The sequence below is a fragment of the Thamnophis sirtalis genome, unplaced genomic scaffold (genome assembly GCF_051295495.1).
Source record: "Thamnophis sirtalis isolate CommonGarterSnake01/CBP01778 unplaced genomic scaffold, rThaSir2_p1.2 scaffold_1, whole genome shotgun sequence".
NCBI lineage: Eukaryota > Metazoa > Chordata > Lepidosauria > Squamata > Natricidae > Thamnophis > Thamnophis sirtalis.
The window spans coordinates 40,744,768-40,764,753 of NW_028261381.1; the positions used below are offsets into that span (position 1 = coordinate 40,744,768).

The 19,986-nt window shown below is 38.2% G+C and overlaps 1 protein-coding gene across 1 annotated transcript in view; it reads left to right on the forward strand.

The window, feature by feature from the left end:
* LRP1B (LDL receptor related protein 1B) overlaps window positions 1-19,986 on the forward strand; it is a 939,689-nt gene that overhangs the window by 398,589 nt on the left and 521,114 nt on the right. Inside the window, exon 3 of the mRNA XM_087710921.1 lies at window positions 18,495-18,632. Coding sequence (XP_087567047.1) covers window positions 18,495-18,632 — 138 coding nt within the window. The remainder of the gene's footprint in view (window positions 1-18,494; window positions 18,633-19,986) is intronic.

The window sequence follows — 19,986 nt, forward strand, 5'->3', positions numbered from 1 at the left end:
GGCCCTGGAACTGGCAGCGACCTAGGCCTTCCATGCTCCCAAACTGGTTCTCCTATGGGGCTGCCATCTTGATTTTCAGTTCTGTGCATGTGCAGAACAATTGTAATTATACAACTTTATTATTTTTCTTTTTTTAATGTTTTGTGCATGTGCAGACCTATTTTTGTGCAAATGTGCACTCGTGCATTGAACCAGAAGTAATGCTGGGAGCAACCCACCCCAGGAAGGAAGGAAGGAAGGAAGGAAGGAAGGAAGGAAGGAAGGAAGGAAGGAAGGAAGGAAGGAAGGAAGGAAGGAAGGAAGGAAGGAAGGAAGGGTCTATATAACATTTTACTCACCTAAATAGCAATTCCATACAATATTAAGTCAGTTTTAAGCAGAAAGCTATACTGCATTTTGTTTAGGGAAATTGTCAACAACTTTTTAAGAGACATTGAGAATGAAACCATACAATTTCTCCATAAACCTCTCATGCAAAAGCATGTTTATGAAGATACTGGAGTTGTGAATGCATCTATGCAGGTACATGCATGTATATGCATCTGTATATGTGACTCTGGGTGTACAACAATTAGTATCAAGGTTGCTAGAATTTGGAGGTTTAGTTGCTAATCCTCTATGTTTGTTTGTTTCCTACATCCTCTTTTTTTAAAGGAAAAATTGTAGTTCAATAGAAGAAAAATATAAATTGTTTGATTATGTGACACTAAGTCAGTGTCTGCTCTTAGAAACTACATTTTCTCCAGGACAAGCTTAGAATGACCAGATGTCCCGCATTTAGCGGGACAGGCACGCCTTCTCATAATTTTTCCTGCGTCCTGGGCCATTCCCAAAATATCCCGCTTAATTTTGGTGCCTTCTTTGACTCGCTCCCCCGCCCATCCGTTGCTGCTCGCATGGATGGGGTAGCGTAGCGAGTGAGCGGGCGGATGTGCGGGGGAGCGAGCTCGCCTTTCCAGCTCCACTTCTAGACAAGCCATGGGAAAGCCTCTGCGAAAAGAGCCACCTGGGGTTGCCGCTTCTTCTCCGAACTCAGAGTAAGTGACGGGCAGGGCGAGTGAGCGGGCGGATGGTGGTGGGATCGCCTCCCGCTGCACTGCAGCTGACTCACCCCGGGCCGGGCGGGCTGGGAGGCTTTGGGCATCTGGGCGGGAAGAGCGCGGAGGAAGGCAGAGCGGCGCTCGACGCAACTCTGCTACTTCTGCTGGAGGAGCCCCTAAATAGGGAAGGCGGGTGGCAGGGCAGGGCAGAGCAAGGGAGGGCAAGCGGCAGATCCTGGGCTCATATGCAGACGGAGCTCTCCAGGCACAGGAGTGCTGGAAAAGTGCTCCGCTCATGCACCTACTGGGATGGAGCACGCTCGCTCGCTCGCTCGCTCCAGCCCTGCCTGCCGGCACGCTAAAGTGCCAGCATGACATTGAAGTGCTGGCTTGCCGCTTGCCTTCCATGTCAGCCCGCGTGGAAGGCAATCCAGCCCTTCAAAGTCATGCCAGCAGTTTAGAACTTGCCCACCATTCAGCAAAACATCTTTCGCTGAATGGCGGCCGAGGGGCATGCTAAAGTGTCGGCATGAGTTTGAAGGGCTGGCTTGCCACTTGCCGTCCATGTCGGCCCGCGCAGAAGGCAATCCAGCCCTTCAAAGTCATGCCGGCAGTTTAGAACTCGCCCGCCATTCAGCGAAACATCTTTCACTGAATGGCGGCCGAGGGGCACCCTAAAGTGCCGGCATGACTTTGAAGGGCTGGCTTGCCGCGTTTCCCCGGAGTGCTCGGGCTCCTTCTCTGGGCAGAGTTCTGGGCGAGAAAGCGGCTTTCAAAGCTCCGTTGAGCCCCACGTGTGGATTTGTTTATTATTTGCTCGGGGATCCGGATCCGGGCCACCTGTTCCTCTGGGGGCAGCCCGAGCCTTTGAGCAGCGAGCAGAGCTTTAACCCGAAACAGCGCTGCTGCTCCCCTTTGGCACTTCGCTCTGGGAGAAAAATGGAGCGCGACGGACTTTCCAGCGCGGATCAGAAGCTGATCCGGGAGAGCTGGTAGAAAGTAAGCAACAGCCCCCTGGAGCACGGCGTCATCCTGTTCACCAGGTAGGGCAAGATAGGTTGCCAGACCAGAGGGTGCAGGTGAGAATTCTTGAACAAGAGAGAGAGGGGTGGGGTGGGGGTAGTGGTTGCCTGGTCAAGTTTTAGGCTGGGTGTTTTAAACATCAGAAGTAGCCCACCATCCTCAGTGAACTTAATTCAAAGCTCCCTCCACCAGGAATGTACCCTCGTGGATTGACCAGCCGCTGACTTGGGGCTAAAGCCTTGGTTTCCTTCCCATTTCCCTTCTTTAACCTAAACCCTCCCTCCCCCGCCTCTAAATGCCTTTTCAGGGCATCTGCTCCCTGGTCAGTGCCCTCCAGATGTGCTGAATTACAGCTCCTCTCATCATCATTTCTAATAAATTGCTGCGCTGGAGAGGATGCGAATCGAGAGGTGGTGCTCTGAATAAAGGCTATTTGGGAGCACCACATGGGGCTTTGGTTGCTGGACAAAGGTTAGAAACCAGGCTGGTCTTCTCCTCTCTTAGCTAGCTGGGAGCAGGCTCCCTTTTCTGTTTTCCCTATTTCTTGATTCTTGAGTGTCTCTTGTCCTCATTCAAATAATTCTCTATTGCTCTCTATGGGAAGCTAGCAAAACAAAACAAAAAGTCTGGGGAGAAAAACAGAAACTGTTCTTCACATTTCCCATGCATTTGTGAGTTTGCTCCATCGGTTGATTTTAGAGCAGGATGCACAGTGGAGAGAACTCTGCCTGGCTAAATTCATATACATGACAGCAGAATCTTCAAACGTTAAGAGAAAGGAGGTAGCTGGTTTTAACCCACTTAGAGCTTTAAGACAGAAGAGATTCCATTTCCATGCTGTGTTCTTAAACTGAGAAACCTACAAACACAAAATGTAGGGACTCACCTTTGGCCCAGTAGTAAATTTATGGAGGATGTGAGGCTCCAGGAGTATGTCCAGTATGGTGCTTACAAAAAAAAAATGGTGCAGAAGGGGAAATCAGCAGCGGGGGGGGGGGAGAATGTGAATATTTTGGTCAGAAGCGTTCGTGACCAGAGGTTCTACTGTATAACATCTTCACTTAAGACTTAAGATTCACTTAAGATATAATATCTTCACTTAAGATTCACTTAAGAACTGTGGCAAGAAAGGTGGTATAGTGACCAAAGTTACAATGGCATTGAAAAAAGTGACTGATGACCATTTTTCACACTTAGCGACCATTTTCACACTTAGCGACCATTGCAGCATCCTCATGGTCACGTGATCAAAATTTTGATGTTTGGCAACAGATTCATATTTATGATGGTTTCAGTGTCCTGGGGTCATGTAATCGCCTTTTGTGACCTTTTGACAAAATATAAATTTTTTAATCAAGCGCCCCCCCCCCTGCGGTCAATGGTGTCCCTCTTCACCAATCTGAAAATCTGGTCACCTTAAACAAGCTGCCCCAACTTATCCCTTAGACTTTCAATATTATATCTACTGCCAGTGTAACAGTTCATCCTTCTTGCTTCTGGTTGTCCCCTTTTTCTTTGTTCCTTTCATATTTCCCAGCATTATAGACTTCTAAAACATTCTTTTGCCAATCTTTGCATGTTTTATATCCATTTCTCCCCTCTTCTTTTACTGGACACCTTTAAGAAAAAAATAAACAAGTACAAAAGAGAATATGAGAAAAAGTAAATAAAATTGAGATTGATAAACCAGAAATTTTCACATGTCATGGAGATTGAATATTTCTAAGATATAATTAATTATTAGTTCAATACATATATTGTATCACTCATTAAAAGATTAAGAATCACTATGAAACATAAACTATGTGCATTAAACACCAAGATTAATACAATATAAATAACTAAAATTATACATTACAGTAGCAATAACACTTCGACATATACTGCTTTACAGTGTTTTACAGCCCTCTCTTAGTGGTTTACAGAGTCAGCATATTGCCCCCAACAATTTAGGTCCTCATTTTACCCATCTTGGAAGGATGGAAGACTGAGTCAAGTTTGAGCCTGGAGAGATTTGAACTGCCAAATTGCAGGCAGCCAGTAAAAGTAGCCTGCAGTACTGCACTCTAACCACTGCGCTGTTCAGTAACAATAGAAGAGAATATTTCAGGGTTGAAATGTGAGGTCCTTGATGCTCTCTGAGCTTGGTTGTTTTCTTGCAGACCTCTCATTATCCAACTAGGTAACATCATCAGTGATAGTAGGGTGTGATGTTTGCTTTCTGTTTATATACTAGTGATTTGCCCTGAGTGTTTATGGGAATATTTTTGGTAGTTCCTTGATTAGGCTGTTTTGATTAGGCTGTTAGCTATGGTAGTTCATTGATCGGACCCTCACCACCCTCCAGACCTTCCGCGCCGCCCTTAAAATCTGGCTGTCCCGGCTGGCCTGGGGTTAAAGACTCTAACCCCACTCGAATTGTATGACTGTTGTGTTCTTAAATGATGTAGTGTCTTTATGTTGTAAATTGTTTGTCCTTCCCCTCCCCTTTTGAACTGTGAGCCGCCCTGAGTCCCCCCAGGGAAAAGGGCGGCATACAAATAAAGTGACTATGACTATGACTATGATTGGGGTATTATTTACTTCCAGATTGTTGGGTCTAGTGTTAATCTTGGTGTTAATCTCTGCTTATCTGAGTGTTGAATGCTGGCCAGTGAACTTCTACTCACACCAGTTTTATCTTTCCCTTCTCTATGAGCTCCTAATCTATTTCAAATTATTTCTCAAGTATTTGTTCTCCAGTAGGAGTGAACCACGTCTTTCACAAGTAACATTCCTCCAGTGGCATCTATTGCATTGAATGACAAGAAAAGAAATAGACCTACCATTATCTGTGTCCCATTAACCTTGTTGACATTGATTCATAAATTGGCGGAGATAAAATCAGACTATTATCCTGTGAAAGCTCTGATCTATCTGGAAACACCATTCCCTGATCAGGAATCTGATATATATTTTTTTATCGCTAGTTCATGAGCACTCCTCAACTTTATGATGATAATATACTTTGCATCTGTTCAGGGCCCTCATATCATTTCTAACTTTATGTGCTGAAGGGCATTCGAAGCAGATGCCTTGGATAAAACCTGGTGAGCATTGGCACATTTTGCCACCAATCGACAGAGAAATGACAAATGATGGATGGTGAGCTTTGCCTCTACACATACTAAGCAGGTACAGCCTGGAAGAAGGAACTCCCATATTGAGGCAAGCAGGACTCCATTGATAAAGAAACCAACAGAATCCTTATTAGAAGCCATTATTTAATCAGAAACCATTGTTCAAATAAATGCATCCCATTTGAAGATAATACAATTTGAACAGCAACTGCTAATTAGTTGGGACCCTTGAATGACAGTGGGGAGCCCAACACAGTTTTTATAATGAAACTCCAAAATATTAGCTGTGGGCTCGTTCTGGCCATCTGGCAGCTACAATATCTTACTGAGAGATTGTATGTTTCTTTAATAAAACACTGGAGTTTACAACATTTCCCATAAATGGTCCTGACAGATTCTTGGATTTCAAATTTTCACACACAGCAGCATTTCATCGGAATATGTTTTAGAGTCTTGACATTTAACAGTGAATTTTCAGTTTAATATGGGGGCAGATGTTCTTAATCTCTATCATAAATTCATCTGAACACACTTTACATTATGATTAACTCAAATATCTTTCAACTGCTAGGAATATGAGTACACGAAAGAGATGGATTGCTTTCAATAAAATGAGTGTTTGTGCCTGCAGAAATTTCTATTTTCATCTCTTGACAGGAGACTTAATCTAAAACAGTAATTTCCAGCAAATTCTAAGTGTCTGCTTTGACTACATCATTGTTCGAGGAGTACACTGTCAATGATGGAAATGTATATTTAGTTGTAGACATCAGGAGCAAAACTTTCTGTTTCTGAAAATAAAATAGTCCTTTAAAATCAATCTATTGTGACAGCTGATTTCAGCATTCATTGGCAACTGCTACTCCAAAACATGCAGTCCTATCTGGGCCACAGCACTTCTCCATTAAAGCTCAGACCTCTATAATTATTAACTAGACTTTTTTTAAAGAGCAGGAGGAACTGATGAAGCAGAAAACATCAGGCGAAGGGAAATATAGATGCCCTCCTGACTAAATCTCTCAAATTACTGCAATGTGTTCTCCATGGGTAATGTGTAACCCTTGAGGAGCTTTGGAAGCTACAACTGGCACAGAATATATTGGCGTGGACAGTTCTGGAGGCCCATCGGGTGGCCCATGTTACATCACTGTTGCAGGTGCTATAGTGGTTGCTAGTTTGCTTCTGGATCCAATCAAGGTGTTGATTATTACCTATAAAGGCCTTTCTGGGATGAGTCTAATGTATATAACAATATCACTTAGACTTATATACCACTTAATAGTGCTTTGCAGCACTCTCTAAGTGGTTTACAGAGTCAGAATATTGCCCCAACAATCTGGCCCTTCATTTTACCAACTTTAGAAGGGTGGAATGCTGATCAATCTTGAGCTCCTGAGAATCAAACTGTTGGTAGTCAGCAAAATTATCCTGCAATCCTGCATTCTAACCACTGTGCCACCATGGCTCCTATAAAAAGCCATCTCACCCCAATGGGATTGGCCAGTCCCATTTGCTTCAATTGAAGAGGCCTATTTTGAATCCTCCTGCTAAAGAATTTCACCTGGTGTGGTCCAGAAGAAGAGCGTCTTCTGCTGTGGCCCTCATCTTTTAGAGTGTTCTCCCACCTCCACTCCTGGCCTCCTAAAATCTTGGCTCTGCCAGTTGACCTTGGGCTCTGATAGTATTGAACCCATCTTTCAGCTTTGGGTGTCTTCTAAGCAAAGGTATCAACTCAAGAAGCCCAAAAGACAAAATGAGATGTGTAAGATTATTTCAGGCTCTGGGAAAATGTGAAATGTAAAAATCTTGCTGGGATTAGAAGAAAAAGCAAAACAAAGCAAAACAATTTAGTGCCTGGAAGAAGAGGGAGAGATGCTAATTCTCTTTGCCTTCACTACTCTCTTCTTGTTTTTTTAAAAAGCTCAATGGCCTTTTTTTTAGTTATCTCTATCCATGAAATGCTGAAACCAGGTTCTTTTGTCCAGTGCTTCTAAACTTATAATAAATTATTCATGTGTACATTAGCTCTAAAGCAGATCTCAACTTCTATATCATTTATAACACTATAAAACCTGGTGTGAAAATATCTGCAGAGGTTCTGTAATTAAGATAGAAAAAAGAAATATAGAAGGTATTTATAGAAAACTGTACATGAGCACTTTTATGAGAATGACAGTTTCAGCATATTCTACATTATGTGTACAAGGATGTACAAGTAAGTAGCCTTTTGAAGGTACTCTAATGGTCTGTTGTCTGAATATATTAACTACATGCCATTATGCAATTTACTTCAGTAGGGGAAGTCTAGAATGGCTCCTGGTTCATCAAAGGACATGAAACTCCCTTCATGAAATCAAATAAATCCTGTATTGCCTGCATATATATTTATTTATCAGCACAAATGTGTGTGTGTGTGTGTAACTTATACTTATAACTTATTACATTTCTGTTAATATATGCATTAGTTTCATTATCATCTTTTCAAGTGAATAATGGGTTTCTTAAAGTTAAGGAATGACCATTTACATGAATCAACATCAGTGGTGGGATTCAATTTTTTTTTTGCTATCAGTTCTGTGGGCATGGCTTGGTGGGTGTGGCTTGGTGGGCATGGCAGGGGAAGGATATTATAAAATCTCCATTCCCACCCCACTCCAGGGGAAGATTATTACAAAATCCCCATTCCCTCCAGATCAGTTGGGACTCAGGAGGCAGAGAATAGATGGGGGCAGGGCCACTTAGCAGTGGTATTTACTGGTCAGAACCTGCTGAATACCACCTCTGGTAAACATGTATGTCTTACAATAGATGTAAAATCCTGCTTTTAGTCAGTTATGTGAAATCACAAGAAAAGTCAATTAATTTTATTTTAAAGTCACTGTTGAAAAGCACTTTAAAATATTAATTATTTAAGCACTCTGCAAGTTAATGTTTTAGGAGGTTGGGAAGGAGATAGGGATACATTTCCTTTGATTTGGGGTTCAATCATAAAAGGAAAGAAGTAGCAGAGCAACGGTCGATGGGCATTTTTTAACATTTACACTTGTCATTTGGAGAGTGAGCAAGCTGGCATTATGGGAGCCCATAACTCATGGGTGGAGACCCTCATCCAGTGTCCCAAAGCTTCAACAAAGGATAGATAGGCAAAGCTGTTGAATATATGGATATTCTTTATAACTATGTTTACAGTACAACTTCAGTATTAGACTGTTCAGGGGTAAAGCAATTATTACATCCAAATTTATATTAGTTCCATCAATTGCCCTCATTTGCATCATGACATTATGATGCAAGTAATGTGATTTGCAAGTATATAATGTGTTTTTATTTATTTTATTTTCGTCAAGCATGAATTACATAACAGATACAAGTATAGACATGATTATGAATACATGAAACAAATATGAATACAAGGGAATATTAAGACAGGCACGGTAGACATGCTGGTGTACTTATGCACACTCCTTAAAGACCTCTTGGGAATGGTGTGAGGTCAACAGTAGACAGTCTAAAGTGGAGATTTGGGGGGTTTGGGGAAGAAACCACAGTGTCAGGTAGTACATTCGGGCCATTGACAACTCCATTACTGAAGTCATATTTTCTGCAATCACATTGGGAGTGGTTTAACATGTATCTATTGTGTGCTTATGTGTTGTTGTGGTTGAAGCTGAAGTATTCATTGACAGGTAGGATATTGTAGCAGATAATTTTATGTACTACACTTAGGTCGGATAAAAGACAGTCATGTTCTAAATTGTCTAAGCTCAAAATTTCAAGTCGGGTGGCATAAGGTATTCTGTTGCGAGCAGAGGAGTGGAGGACTCTTCTCGTGAAATATCTCTGGACTCATTCAATTGTATTTATGCAGATTCCAGACAGATGAGCTGTATTCAAGAATTGGTCTAGCAAAAGTTCAGTTCATAAGGTCATGATACAAATAGTGGAAAGCCTGGAGTATTTTGGATGCAATACACTTCATTACTTCAAGGTGCTGACGGGATGAAAAATTGATTGGTGTTATCTGTAATCTCTAAATGGGGGACTGTTAAGGTTTTACCACACTGAAATAAAATATATAAGCTTCAGGTTATGCAAAGACAGTTTTTAGAAAAGGGGTGATGAAAAACATATACATTTAAAATGTGCAGAATATCTTTGACTTAATTAAAAACATTTGAAAGTGTTTTGCAACCAAAGTTCAGTGGTGCATTCTAATTTTGCAACTAGTGTACCTAAAATAATGCATAAAATGCATTCAGAATTTTTAAAAGCCCTGAATTTGCTCAGTAAGGCAAAATGCATCCTCTTGTGATTGCTTATTTGTACCTTTCCAAATGCCAAGCAGCTTTTTTTTTAAACTAACGAAGTTACAGTTTTATATTGCTTATTATTAGCTAAGCTTCATTCATGCCAATGAGACATTTTGTAGTTTAATATGGAATAATAAGATTGGAGTATTGCAAATTTTCATTTTGTGGCAGATAATTTTGAAAGTGAATTGGAAGTATTTGGTTCTCTTAAAGTTTGAGGGACATTATTTTTTAAAAAATAATTCAATTGTTCAAAATAGATTTTCAAAGAATTTTTATGAATATTTTCTAATATTGATCTTCTAAGCCAGAGCTGTCAAACACCCGGCCCATGGGCTGGATGCATCATGTGCTGCCCATGCCCGGTTTAACAAAGGGGGGAAATGTCCCAATGCATCACAGGACACTATTGTGATGGCATGAGTTTGAGACTCATGTCTAAGTAATCTTCACTTTAGCTGTTTGTAGTCATAGCAGTTGGCATTATCATCTTCATTATCATCACTATCATCAAATCTGTATAAAAGAATTAAGCCCATTAATCAGAAAAAAGTAAGAAAAAGTTAATATTTGTCAGTGGTGAGAAAATATGATGGAACACACCATGACCTCCAGAATTTTGACACAAATGGATATTGTAAGTTATATATTTGAACATTTGTTTCTCATTAAAGTCCCTTTTCACAATCTCCTGGTTCCCATCTTGTTATCTTAACCACTTCAACAAACAGGCTCAGACAATAAAAAAGGAGACTGTTAAAAGTTATTCCCTCTTGGTTTCAAATATACTAGGTACACCACTGCTTTAATTGTTTTATCATTTTATTTATATTACCGGTATATATATTCTTGCTAGTTGCTTTGCAACTATGACATTTATGAAACAGAGAGAAAGAAGGAGTTAGCGGTGAGTGGTGAGAAAACTAATCTTTTAGTCATACAAAACCCTAGGAGTCAAAATATCAAACAGCATTTCTAAATAATCTCTACATACTGAGTGAATGGCCCATGAAATGACAAAGACAAGTCAGGGTATGAATTCTTGTAAAAACTGAAGTTTTTACAATGTAAGGTATTTATGGTATTGCCAGGGATCTTGAAGTTATGGTGTATAGGTGAATGAAAATGCTAACCGAACATGTCACTGTTGTTAAAAAATGAGTAGGCCTCGTGAGACTTAGAAGAGAAAAAAAATAGTATTTAAACTGGTAATTATTAATTGAAATCCTATCTAACTGGAAGTCACACACTTCTGGTATCAAGCAATTTAGAATCACTCAGGCCTGCCATTTCTACTGCAGAAGGGAGAGCTGGTTTAACCCCAAGGAGACCTTCCATATGACACCTTAGTTGCCATTTTGTTCAATTAAATGGTGGAAAGCTCTTTCATTGTTGAGGTAATCCACACACACTGCAACATTATTTTTGAAGGGTAAACAGTGATATAGGTATGATTCTATCAGATATTATTTAATGGTGTCTGAGATTAACTATTAATTTTCAATTTTTTTCTTACTAACCTAAAGATAAAAGTTGCAATTTTCACAGTAGACAACATTTTCAGTGGTCTGTTCACCAGTTTTCCAAGACCCCGTTCTCTATGATCTTCACCAGCGAAGCTTCATATTGGAGATTAAATTTAGGGGTGCTTTTTTTTGGTCTCAATATATATTATCTTGCCTTTACTTTTATTGAAATTTTTTGCCATTTTAACACCCATTTTTCCTTGTTTTTTCCCTTGTTTGATGAGTTAGTGGGAGCCTTTCATTATACCTTTCTGATAGAGATTTCTCAAATATAGGCCTTAATTTCAGGGCTGTACATATGTGTGTTATGTGTACTGTACTTCTACAACTTTATTTTTAGACAATGAGTGGGAAAAATTGCAACAGGAGGACTGGATTAATATGTCCAATCAGTTTACAAGACAAGGACTTTGAAAGGAAATGCAATCTTGGTAATTAAGCTATGAATAGCACTGCGGATACAAAGGAAGAAATAAGAGATTACATATCCTTCACTCAGGTCTCATTGAGTCCTTACTGTATAATGTAGGCTTAGCTGTTTTCTAACCATTCAGGTGCTGATCCCAACATAAACACTCTTCTCAAGATAATTTGAATTAGTCACTTAAGCAAAACTCTGAAGCCACTAATTACACTTCAGCACTTAAAAGCAAGAGGCCTGAATGAATGGCACTCTCTTGATTGGACTTTGGAAACTTTTAGTTGTTCTGAAACGCAGCCATACAAAAAAGTCCACTTTGAGCCAAAATATTTCTTCCTTCTGAAAATGTATACACAAAACTATTTCTTTGTCTTGTTGCAAAGCGTTGAAAAGAAATGTTTTTTTTTCTTCCTTGAGATTTATCTTCATGCAGATGATGGGACAACATGCAGACCTAATGATTGAACTGCAGACATGTTTTTAGCTTTGCACACAATAGAGCTGCTCTTTGACGCTTAACTGTAAAGTTGCTATTTGTTACAGTTACAGCCAACATCATTATCCACTTTTATTTATAGCCAGTGTCGTTGATAAAAATAATCAGTTGCAATATCACACAGTAGAGAATTATTTTATTCAAAGGATTTGTGACTTATTGTAATTACAGTACTGAAATTATCAGAAGCTAGTTAAAGAAGAATAATGTTATAAACCGCAATATATGACACAAAACCAAATAAAAGGTTTATAGGAAGATATGGCTTAGGAAGGCAGTGACAGGAATAGGGCATTATAAACAATATTCATTTTCTTCTGGTTTTTTCTCTCTTATTGTAAAAGAGAAACTTTAACTTTACAAGTTTAATAGTCTAAGGACATGGTCACCTCAGTTTTGCTTGATCCCTATAGAGTTACTATTTGTTTACAATAAGAATGTTTTATTGTAACTTTGTGAAAGGCCAAATACAATATATAGTTGCACCAAAAGTCAGGCCCCATAGACAATTTATATAAATTGCATTAAGAATTCAGATTGGTTGCCATTTTCTTTTTTACATGTTTGATGTAGATCTTTGATGCACAATAACCTTTTTCTGCAAAAAATATTAATAAAAATATTGTGATTTGACCCTAGAGACTGACTTTTGATGCAACCTATATATTAGATGGTAAAAGGTAAAGGTTCCCCTCACACATATGTGCTAGTCATTCCTGACTCTAGGGGGTGGTGCTCATCTCTGTTTCAAAGTCAAAGAGCCAGCGCTGTCTGAAGACCTCTCCATGGTCATGTAGCTGGCATGACTAAACACCAAAGGCACATGGAACACTGTTACCTTCCCACCAAAGGTGGTCCCTATTTTTCTACTTGTATTTTTACATGCTTTCGAACAGCTAGGTTGGCAGAAGCTGGGACAAGTAACAGGAGCTCACTCTGTTACACTGGACTAGGGATTCGAACCTCCAAATTGCCAATCTTTTGATTGACAAGCTCAGCATCTTGGCCACTGACCCACCGCATCCCCTAAGTATATTAGATAATTGATGATAAATCTCCATCACTGAGAGATGTTGAAATTTGAATATACCATATTTTTCAGAGTATAAGATGCACCAGAGTATAAGACACACTAAGGTTTTGAAGAGGCAAATTTTAAAAAAAGGTAAGTAGGTAGATAGAGGGATAGAAAAGGAGAGAGAGTAATACAGTAGGTAGGTAGGGAGAGAGGGAGAGTAGGTAGGTAGGTAGATGTTTCCAGGTGTATTTATCCATGTGCTGAAGAAGGAAATCACTGACAATCTGCAGCACCTAAGACTTGTTTCTGTTAGCATAGCACTTGATCAATGTAATTCTCATCAATCACTCTAACTAAAGAGCTTTCCGAAAGGCGGGGGGATTTTTTGCACTCTGCAAACCTCCTGTTTTCTTTTTTTTAAAGGCATGAATAGCCTTGGGGGGCTTGCAGAGTGTTCCTGGGGGGGGGAGGCAAAATGAGCAAAAAACAGCCTGTTTTTTTTGTCATTTTTTTTTTGCATGCATAGCCTTATGGAGGCTTATAGAGTGCTGCAGGGGGCGGGCGACAAAAAACAGCCCATGTTTTGCTCATTTCTGCCTCCCCAGCCCCCAGGAGCTTTCTGAAAGCCTCCATAAGGGTATGCACGGCCATTTTTGTGAAGGGGCAGGGCTTTGTGAGGCAGAAATGCTGTATTCAATGTCTAAGACGTACCCAGATTTTCAGCCTCTTTTTTGAGGAAAAAGGTGCATCTTATACTGCGAAAAATACGGTAATAGTTGATATAACTGCTGAGATTTGAAGATGTGTCATGGTTTGCCTAGGGAAAGATGTCCCAGAAAACTGCAGTCTTCTCTTGATTTATTTGCCGTAAGCTAAATAAATAATAATTTTGATTTATTTAAGGACCAATAAAATGGGTAGACTAATAGCATATAGACAATTGTCACAAAGATGTACCACAAAATAGCTAAGAAATTTTAATGAAAAGGCACAAGGACTCTAAACTTAAATCTCTAGGAATTGACTGCCTGGATCAGATGAAAAATGAAATTTCTTGACTTAGATGAACATTCTGGCTACTACAGATAATCTTTGCCCAACCACTCATTCAGCTATTTTGATGTCTACTGTCTCTTAGCTGCTTAACATATTCATATATATTTCTGTAAAGAGAAAAATAAGAAAGTTTGAATGTGTTCAGTAAAGGAGATTTATAAATTGATTTTTACATTTTAGTAAAAGGCTTAATGATAATAAATTAAAACTTCTTCGTACAGTGCATGGAAATTATGTTTGTATCCATTTCAAAAAAGTCTCCTTTCATTGCTTCTTTATAGGTTTAAATGTATTGCCCAAATACTCTATTCTTTGAGAATATAGTGTGTTCTTTTCAGCCTTTATATATAAAACATGGGTTTAATGGTATTTGTGTGGATTAATCTTTCTAGCTTAAGTATGGTGCTGCTACTTTGCCTTAATTACAGTCATTAATCAAACATCATTATATAACATTGCAAAGAGACACCATGGGTGTTGATGTTATGAAATTGCTTATGAAATGTTTTTGTTTGGATTCTGGTTGCTTTTAGATATTTTGTCAGGTATCTTATGATGGGTTAGCTTTCTTCAAAAGTGCAAGTAGCTCTAAAAGCTTTACTCATGCTGTGATCTATCGTAAAGCATAACTGAGGTAGCTATGTCATGCAGAGGTTAGCAGGTTGGTTTCTATATATACTGTAACTCTTGACTGGGGCAAGCAATGAGAAGCTGATATTCACAGCAGTGCTACTGAAGTCTACTTCTTTTTCTCTCTGTCTCTGTCTCTGTCTGTCTGTCTGTCTCTCTCTCTCTGGGGTGCGTGTGCGTGTCCGTGTGTGCGTGTGCGTGTGCGTGTGTGTCTCTGTGTGTGTACGTATGTACAGCTGATCCAGCCTTGTTGGTTTGGCCATCTGCTGGGAGCTAACTCTTCCTCTGCTGACAACTTGCTGTTTGGGAAAGAGAGAAGAGGGTTTTTAGAAAGAAATGGTTAGCAAGAAGAAGACATTGCATTATATAAAGTATATTGATGAATCTAGAAACACTAAGTATTCGCCCAATGTCTGGCCTAAAAAGCATTTTCAGCCCATTCAAAATTTTTGCAAACTATCAGCTTACCTAACAAAACTCACAACCCTGCCTTTCCCATTAGATTGTTGCTAGTTCCTTGCTTTTGCCCCCCTGACTACCATGTGTATTGGAAAGTATGTGAATTGAAGCTAAATATGGTAACTCTCAGAATGCTGTTCATTCCCATTCACTCCAGCTCAGATTATACTAGGTTTATTTCTTCGTATGAAAGAACGACTTTTTTACTCTCTGTAAATATGCTTTGCTTCAGTATATTTTTACTATTTGCATAATAATCTTGCACAGAATATCAATGGCATGTCTTCCTTTTATAACAACACTTTTTATGAAATTTTACCAGTTATAAAAGATAATACAAAATGAAATAAGAAAAGAAAGAAAAAGTAGGAGCAGGAAGTGCAGCAAATTTTAAAAAGAGAGAGATGGAAAGAGAGAAAACCAGAAAGAAAAACATAAAGATTATTTCTGATCTTCTTTACACCAATTACAAGCAAACTTAATATTTATCTTCCTCTTTATAGTTAGATTACATAGATCACTTCTTCCCATATCTCTTAACTGCTGATTCCATCAGCAAAAACAGTAATGGTTCTATCCAATTTCACCAAAAGGTCCTTAAAGGATTTTCAGGATTTTATAAGAATATTTATTATCTTATCTCTACTCAAACAAGATCATTTGATATTATTTTCTTTTGTGCAATTCTTAATCCTTAATTTGACTTTAAGGTGCTATTGTAGGATGTGGTTGCCATCTGTATTTTCTTCTTCCTATTGTAGAAAATTTTTGAAAATTTCAACAGCCTACTCACTAATTTGTTTTTCATCTCTTGACGTAATAACTGTATTTCTTCTCTACTTTACATCTCTCTTATTTTCCACCTCTTTTTTGTTTTGCAAGACATCCACCTTGACTTTAACTTTGTTTACTAGTCCATTCAGTCATCCTTAAAAATTCTTCCAACTTATTTTCAATCTCAACATTTTTCTCTTCATTGAAATCTTTTTTAAGCAATTTGTTCACATAAGTTGATATTGTTACTGTTGTTGTAGCTGTGAATTTCTTTTCTGACATCCTGTAAGTGTCAACTTCAAAGCATGATTTTGCTGTCATTTCATTGTTTTTTCTAGTAATATCATTATATCAAGAACAAAAAGAAAAGATTTTCTTTTCTTTTCCACCCTCTCTAGTGTTTATGACTTTGGTCTCCTCTAAAACTCTGTATTTCTCTGATCGCATGGTTTGTTTCAAATTTCTTTTATGTCTCCATTTTTCAAAATTAACCAATTGTGTCCTCATTGAATTTGAATTTGAATTTCCTTTATTTGTATGCCGCCCTTTTCCCTGGGGGGACTCAGGGTGGCTCACAATTCAAAAAGGGAGGGGGGGAAAGACAAACAGTATTCCAATATGGGAACAATACAACATATTAAAAGAGAGCACAACAGTCACACAATTCGGGTGGGGTTGGAATCTTAACCCCAGGCCAGCCGGGACAGCCAGATCTTCAAAGCGGCGCGGAAGGATTGGAGGGTGGTGAGGGTCCGAATCTCCATGGGGAGTTCGTTCCAGAGGGTCGGAGCAGCCACCGAGAAGGCTCTCCTCCGGGTAGTTGCCAGTTTGCACTGGCTAGTAGATGGAATTCGGAGGAGGCCTAATCGATGCGATCGTATCGGTCTAGTGGAGGTAATTGGCAGTAGGCGGTCTCTCAAATACCCAGGCCCACTACCATGAAGGGCTTTATAGGTGACAAGTCTACATTCCCACAAAAGTATTATTTGATTTCTTTAATTAAAATTTCTTTAATTAAAAAAAAAAACACTTTACCAGAAGTCGTACGATTTTAAATTTAATGGATTCCTTACTCTGTTTAAACCTTTCTTAATTGAAATTCTATCAAATATTTTACCATTAATCATAAATTCCTTAATTTGCTATATAACTCTTTGCTTTGAACTGAAAGGGAGGATCATTCACCATCAATTTATTATGACTTGCTGTTCCAAAGATCTTTATTAGCATTAGAATAGTTTAAGTAGAAAACTGCTATAGAAAATAAGGCTTAGCAAACTCCATGTCCTTATAGGCTCCACTGCAACTGGAACCTGACATTTTTTCTGCCCCTTTTAGACCCACAAATCAATCGTAATCCTGTGTTCTCCTTGCAAGGAGCAACTGTCCAGAGCATGTGGGCAATCTCTGGAGAGGCACTGTTGACCCAGGCACATTCCCAAACATTAGTCTACATAACAACATCATCTTTGCTCTTTTGGAGATGACTTAGGTTAATGTTTATAGACAGATATAGATATGGATGATATAAATATTATAGATATAGATAGATATAAACATTTATGCAGTTTTCAGTACACACTTTACATTTGAACAGAGAGTATGAGAAGAGGTCTAGGAAAAAAAATCTTCATAATAACAAGAAGAGGGAGTCAGACTATTCTCCAAAGCACCTTAGAGTAAAACAAGAAGCAATGGATGGAAACTAATCAAGGAGAGAAGCAATTTAGAACTGAAGAGAAATTTCCTAATGGTTAGAACAATTAATCAATGGAACAACTTGCCTCCAGAGGTTATGAATGCCCCAACACTGGAAGTCTTTAAGAAGATGTTGGATAGCCATTTGTCTGAAATGGTATAGGGTTTCCTGCCTAGGCAGGGGGTTGGACTAGAAGACCTCCAAAGTCCCTCCCAACTCTGTTATTTTTTCTATTCTATAATAATTTATGCTGCTTGCCAGGATTTGTCTACAAAAAAAAAAAAAAAAACAATACACATTTCACTGTACGGTACCCAAAGCTCATTCACATCCATTCTAAATCTCAATCATTGTCTGGGAAAAATAGAATTAAAGCAATATTTTTATAAAGTTCTTAAATAATAACTTTTAAATATTTTAAAAACATCAGCAGCTATGTCTGTTTGTGTGTGGTGTTTGTTTTTTTAGATGGACTTTTTTCTCTTTGAATTGTTGACTCACACTATCTAATATTAGAATCCCAAGCTCTTGCTGTAATTATATTGAAAAATAATAATTAAATAAAGTTTGCCACAAGTTAATCACTGTCCTTAATTTTGCCAGATATAAATTTCAGCTTCTTTAAACTTTAGGGGAAAGTAAATCTGCCACAAAAGTGATAAATTGCGTAGTTTTAAAATAATCCTCTTTAAGCAGTTGATTTTCCTTTAATTATGTTAATCCTTATTAAGAAACTATAATTCTGCTAGTAATGCATAGAAAAGCTGCATAGCGGACTAATGCATAAAAAAGCTTGTAGCTAGCATAAAAGTGAAAATATTATGCAAATACATGATTGTAGAGTATTTTCTTTACATTAGTAATCCTTATGTATCTGAACAGAATTAAACTGCTTATTAATTACCCTTTTCTATTATTTTTAGGTCCTGAAAAAATAGAATTCAAGTGTCCCCTGAATCATATCAAATGTATTGGCTCAAACAGATGTATTCACCTGTCTCAACTCTGCAATGGCGTTTATGATTGTCCTGATGAGTATGATGAAGGAATGCATTGTCGGGGTAAGTGACTTTGGGGATATGCAAAAATAAAAATAAAAAAAAATGCCTGGATACTTTACAAAAGAATGTCTCATATCTAGATCTGAGATACAGATACAGATACAGATACAGATACAGATACAGATACAGATACAGATACAGATACAGATACAGATACAGATACAGATACAGATACACATACACATACACATACACATACACATACACATACACATACACATATACATATACATATACATATATATATATATATATATATATATATATATAGATATATATATAGATATATAGATATAGTGGTGTGTATATATATACATACACTCCAAGCTAGAAACTCTCCTTTGCCTACTTTTCTTGGTACCACTTATAAAGTGCTGTCCTTGTCATATCACATTTCATAATATCAATATATGAGTGTATGTAATGGAGTGTAGTAGGCTGGATTCCCAGGAGGAAGAAGAGGTACATTACAGAGTAGTAAAAGACAGCTCAGTACAGTTATTTTGCATGAGAGAAAGAGATTGAAGACAATTCCTCCCTAATAGTTCTCAGAATACATAGTAGTTGCAGATAGTAGAGTGCTTCCATTTGGCAATATTCTGTCTATAAATGTGGAACAATAAAGAACTCAGCTTAGAAGTATCCCTACATATCTATCCTGATTTTTGGGCCTACCCGTGTAGTATTACATACTGATATAGTTTTCTCATTCCAGCAAATCTGAAATTTTCTTTTCTTTTTATTTCAATAGCAGTTGTCCAGGCTAATCCAATCACAATATTTTTGGTTATTGTTTTTCCTGTAATTGCTTCCTTCTTCGATCCATAAACAATATCCTCTGTATTGACTCCATCTTGCTATGAGACTTCTGAAGTTATCATGTTCTACATCTTTATATATATAAATATTTACAAGCATACAAAATACACCCACAAACAAAACTTAGACATACACTACATTTACACATTTGTGTAAACATGTTCTACATCTTATTATCTCATCATCTGTTCTACTAAAGTCATTCTCCAAATTACCTATCATCTCTCATTTTCCTGTGTACTGGAGTCAGCTCTGCCGCTTTTCTGTGCTTTCCCTTCTATATTAATCAGTGTATTTCTTCCTGCTCAACATTCTTTTATTCAGAACCAATGTATTAAATTACCATTTTTGTGTTTCTTATTCATGTGTCAAATTCATTTGTCAAGTCTCTATCTCTCACCTCAACATGAGTACCTTAAAAAAAAGGAGCAATATCATTGCAATTGTAATTGGCTATCATGATCAAATATTCAGTACTATATCCAATGTTGGAAAATGTATTGAAGTCATATTTTTCAGATGACCTTCCATGCCT